Below are 5492 nucleotides of genomic sequence, written 5' to 3' on the forward strand. Positions count from 1 at the left end.
TTTAGATCCAAATTGTCATATATTAAGAATGAATTGGTTGGTTAAAGTTACAATTAAGTCACCTATCATAAAAAGAAGTTTCCTACAATTGAGAAAAGCTATTGAAACCAAAATCTGCACTTTCACTATAATTCTCTCAGTAAGAATTACACTAACAAATATATCTACAACCTAATTATAACTCTCCAGTGCTTTCACAAGAACTCTCTAGATTGGCCATGGTGTCATGAATACACAATCTAATGATATTGTTGCCTGATGATCTTGAAACATCTATACATTCCTCAAGGTCGGCATCACATGCTATCAAAACCCATTCATTATCGTCATCCAAATACTTGATGTCGAAAGTACCCACCTCTAGCTTCAGCCTATTGGCTACTTCCTCTTTTAGTTCCAGAATACAAGAACTCATGGTGATCCGAAATCTGATAATATCTTCTCTGTAAGTAGCCTTGATGGTCACACTCTTCGTTTCCTCTCTAGCTGTTACACGGGGTGTTGGCTGCGTAAAGGTGGACATGGCTTGCTTAAGAGCCAGATCAGAACATGGAGGTGGTGTCCAACTAGATTCTGGAAATTGCTCATTAACACCAACATTTGCTATTGGACATAGGTTGCTTAAGTCTTTTGAACTTCCAGCAGCCTCCACTAGCATACCTCCAATAGGTTCTTCAAGTTCTGTTGCCATAAGGACTTTAGGCATTGAGAACATGGCTGATATATTTGGTTCCCCTAAAAGTTGTTGAAAGGCCAACTCAGGAGACCCATGTGCTTTAAAGCATTGGTCATGGATGGAACCGAACGAAGCCTTAGTAGCAGCAGTTTCAATTCCAAGGCTACCTTGGCATGAACTATAAGAAATTGGTGTCCCAGCACTCTCTTCTCTTGAGCTACTCCCTATTCTGGATCTTTTTACCCCTTTATCGAAGTCTGATGAAAGCCCATTTTGCTGAGTGAAAGGTTCTGGGCTCAGTGTCCTCCCTCCCAGCAACTGATCTTCCACTAGAACTTGTCCATTACTTTGTGGTGTCAAACAAGTTGGTGAATCATTTTTCTCACCTTTATGCTCAAAAGGTCTAGAGTTCGGTGAGTTTTGTTGATTGGACCCTTTCAAACTTGTTGGCCATGAAATAGAATCAACACCAACAGGTAGCGGACTATTGGCAAGCGAAGTTAAACCAAATGCTCCATCAGTACCATGTACAGATTCGATAACATGTTTTAGCTTAGTGAGGGAACGGTTGACTTTGTTGATCTTACGAGATGGCCACCGTGAGATCCCATGCTGCCTGCAGATACGCTTCATTGTAGTTGGACAAACTGCAAAATAAGAAGCTCCCTGAGTTAGTTCACTCTGATAGGTACCAAAACATTTATTCTTTTACGTAAAAATAATAATGAAAATTTATCCAAGAGAGAAGATGCATACCGCCAAGGCTTTTTGCAGCATCTTTGAGACTCCCTGTAAAATAATGTTGGAGCACCTCCAGACTAATTGATTTCTCAGTTTTCCCACGCTTTCTCTCTGGTTTCTTCAAGTCTTTATTCTGTAGAGGACAATCAAGATTGTGGCTACCGCTAGCGACAACCCTTCCTCCATGAGCTGGAGGGTCAAAATTCACAATTAATTTTTGCTTTGAAGAATCTAATTGCAATTCTCCTTTATTGGGTGAGGTGTTATTCTCAGGTGGTGACTTCACAGGTGGAGGTATTGGAATACATTCTAGTCTTGTGACGAATCTCTCTTCTGAAGAAGCTCCAATGATTTCAATAGATCCTTCATCCTCTTCCAATTCAGCTCCAGAAGCAACCATAAGACTTTGGAAATGCTGCTTCATTGTTGTCAATATGGAACCCAATAACGCCTGTTGTTCATTGCGGTCGGCAATAGCAGGGGGCAAAAAGAATTCGAGAACATAATCATCATCTCTTGTATAAGTACTCCGTAAGCAGATTGCAAAACAGCTGGTTAATTTAAACATACGAGCATAGTGTACTAAGGGATACTCAGTTTTGGAGAACTGGCTGATGTCTGAGCAAAAGCATGAGTTGAGTGATAAAAATGCCCTCCCAGCAACCCCTTGACCCTTCTGTAGGTGATGCTCAAGACAAGCATCCCGGAAACCCCACATGTGAGCATCTACAACATAGAAAGCCACATCAGTTGTTGACATGCAGACTTGTCCCATGCAGCTACCATCAAAGCTTGTACAACTTTTCTTTAGACCACCACCATGGACCAAAACCTTGCGATGCCTGCAGGGGACCCAGGTCTGAGCCAAAGGTAGTTTGTGCGTTTCACAGACCACTGTCAAAATCTCCAAAATTTCTGCCAGTGCATTTTGGCGATTTTCACTGCAAATCTGACACATAGGGATTAGTTTGTCAGAACATGTAGAAAAAGAATAAAACCGCCAAAAAAATAATTAATTACTTAAATAATTTATTTTTTATAAAATACAAAAATAACTCAAAATCTACTGTAAAAGTTAGCTGTACCAACTTTTAAAATATTATAAATAAATAATAATAAAGAAATAAAGAATACAAATAAAAAAAGGACAAGAAAAACAGAAAATAAAAAATGAAAAACAAATAATAATAAAAAATCAGAAAAAGGCTAGGCAGCAGAATAGGAGCCGAACAGGGTTGGGGGCGCCAGCTCCACCAGAAAAAGGGCAAAATTGTTTAGAAGTCCCCCTATTTTTTCAAAAATTACAATATTTTTTATTATTTATATAAATGGCTCCACTTTATATGATTCCGTTAAAAATTAATTTTTTCAAATTGTTGATGTAACATATTGGTAGTGCTAAATATTTTGACTCTACCAATTTTTACAGTAAATTTTATTTTCTTATTTTATTAAAAAATAAATTATTTAAGTAATTAATTATTTTTTTGGGTTAGTTTTATAAGAAAGCAACAAAACAAGAAACATGTCTCAACATCCAAATGAATTAGAGATTTGACAAGATTACAATTAAATCTCACCTGGGTGCTTGGGTAACCCAGTATTTCTGAGCTTTTTAGATTCACCGCCTGCACAAAGAACCGAGGAATCTCAGAGCATTTAAAACTAGAAATATTTTCTAAGAGCCAATGATTAAGAATGAAAGAAAGTTTTATCTGCCAAAGTAGCCAATGAAGACTGATGATTTAGCAATAAACAAATAAGAAAAAGACGTGGGTAGGGAAAGAAACCCAACCTCAAGTGCTTTGCATACTTTATCAACCTCTGGTGCATAGTTAATCTTCTGTGATGTCATTATGAGTTCAAGTACACCCACACAAGACTGTCCAGAAGGTTCAAAGACTGGCAATGCCAAAGTACCCTGAACATTGTAATGCAGAGCATGATTAAGCCGAGAATACTCTCTGCTGGAATAATACTGTACATTTGGAGTCCATTCTGGCAATTTTTGCTGGAAAACACGGCCAGGAAGTCCAAGCTGTACATCACTCTCTCCGTCCACAGAAAACATGTACATCAAAGAAACCATCCTATACTGATGCAATCCACTGCTATGCGGATCAAGGACGAAGGGTTGCCCCAATGTTGTTAGCACATATCGACCCCCATCCTTTACAGGTGCCCAAACCTGTGCTAGAACATGTTGTTCAGTTGATTCCTTGAAGTAACGCAACGCCCGAGTCATCCTCTCTTTAATTACACAATAACTATCTGGGTTCTCAAGGGGCAGCAATCCCAGAAATAGAGATGGCAACCCTCTATTATCATTCTCCTCCTTTGCATTTTCATTTACTGGATTCGGAGTACCTGCATTTAGTATATAACCTCAAATACAAATACACTCAGCTAAGCAATAGATGCTTGCACCAATCAAATATGTATAGTTTCTAATATGATAAAATGAATTAAACCCAGAAAATTCTAAAATTCAGGTGCTAGACTGTTGAACTTGGAGGCATGACTTATTCAGTAAACCTCTTTTACTTTCTGGGGCATTGATTGAGAAACTGAGCTTTGAATGTTGAAAACCAGAAATAGACTGGCCAATTTATGCATAAAAGTCTAGGGTCACCAATTTCTAAGAAAGTACCCAAAATTCCAAGAAAATTTAAGGGGAAAAAAAATATTCAACCGGGACAGAGAAAACCAAATTCAAGCTCCAAATAAACCAACGAAACCATAAAACAGCCAAAAGTGAAGGGAAGAAAAAGCTAATCCAAATCAGTAAACGAAGCCAAAAAGAACAACAGAAAGGAAGAAAACAGATAAGCAAAATTATCAAGTTAAAAAAGGACTAACACGTGACGAAAAGATTGTAACCAGCGGCAGCGGCAGACCCAAGCTTATCATCATCAGAGAAAGCCCATAGAGGAGAACAAGGCTGCTCAGAAGAAGAGGAGGTGACGAAAGGAGAGGTGGGGTTAGAAAGGGAAGTCAACTGATCAAACGGCCAGGAACTCTGAAGGTCCAGTTCATCGAAATCCATTATTCCCTGGTGTTGTGGCTGTACTTGTTTGGGCGGGAACGGACACGCATTGTCTTCCTCCGGCTCGCACATTTTCTGGGAAAGGAAAAACCTGAAAACAGGTTCCCTCCTTCAATAACTTTCCTGACGACGATTTCCCGTGGAGAAGGAGAATAGTTATTTTCCTCGCTTTGCTGTTTGGAAGGCTAGAAGACATAGGAAATTTCACATAATGCAATTGCTCAGATGGCACGGGTAAATAATTGCAGTCAGAGATTACAATTTTTTTTTCTGATTTTTCTTAATTTAAAATATTTTAATTGATGGAATCCAAGCTGGGTTGTGGGCTACGCCTAGTTGCTACAATTTGGATAAAAATGTTGTAACGTGAGGAGATGATTCTATGTTCCTCCCCTCCATTATCACCACCATCCTCTTTCTTTTATCCTTATGTATATAACTAAATATGGTTTAATTTTGCCTTCACTCCGTCTACCCTTTAGACTTTTAAATGTGATCCTCTTCTCTTTTATTCCATAAATTTGAATATATCACATTTTAATAATTTAAAAAAATTGAAATTTGAAAAGAAAGAATAATTAACATATTGGACGGTGGTGATGTGTGCTTTAGAAAAGGTAACCTATTATCTTCCATATTCATATACTTAATTAATGTATATAAAAGAGTTGCTTGCATCGGCAAAGATTTTACTAAAAGTGGAAACTTTCATGCAAAAGATACAAAGCTTTCTTAATGAATCCGGCAACTTTGTGTTTAATTTTGGAAAGTTTTCGCCCCCATCCCAATTGGGCGACTAAAACAAAGTAATCATTTCACAAATAATGCTAATCTTGTTCTAAATATTTGATTAGCGTTTAAGAATTTAACTTACTTACATCACTGCTTCACCCATGATGAATCCATTAATTAACCAAATTTGTTTAATTAATCATACACGATGATTACTATGAAATTTTCTACTAAATCTTTAGCTGTATCCTTAGCACTTGCAAAAAATTCAAGATTATGATTGATGTAGCCAAGTCC

General features: G+C 37.7%; 1 protein-coding gene across 1 annotated transcript; it reads right to left on the reverse strand.

The window, feature by feature from the left end:
- Positions 1-4972, reverse strand: LOC108467429 (protein NLP6). The gene is made up of 5 exons (XM_017768033.2): positions 4277-4972; positions 3213-3784; positions 2998-3045; positions 1433-2366; positions 1-1323 (listed from the first exon to the last, which is right to left on the reverse strand). Exons 1-5 carry the CDS (start codon positions 4533-4535, stop codon positions 176-178), a joined length of 2961 nt encoding a protein of 986 aa, XP_017623522.1. The 5' UTR covers positions 4536-4972; the 3' UTR covers positions 1-175.
- Positions 4973-5492: the final 520 nt, after the last annotated feature.

The sequence above is a fragment of the Gossypium arboreum genome, chromosome 8 (genome assembly GCF_025698485.1).
Source record: "Gossypium arboreum isolate Shixiya-1 chromosome 8, ASM2569848v2, whole genome shotgun sequence".
Lineage (NCBI taxonomy): Eukaryota > Viridiplantae > Streptophyta > Magnoliopsida > Malvales > Malvaceae > Gossypium > Gossypium arboreum.

Excerpts from the sequence above, each read along its gene's own strand:
- LOC108467429 (XM_017768033.2), bottom strand. The coding sequence starts at position 4,535 with ATGTGCGAGCCGGAGGAAGACAATGCGTGTCCGTTCCCGCCCAAACAA. Across the intron at positions 2,367-2,997 it reads TGGGTTACCCAAGCACCCAG|ATTTGCAGTGAAAATCGCCA; the intron begins GTGAGATTTAAT and ends CCTATGTGTCAG. Across the intron at positions 1,324-1,432 it reads TGCTGCAAAAAGCCTTGGCG|TTTGTCCAACTACAATGAAG; the intron begins GTATGCATCTTC and ends CTTATTTTGCAG.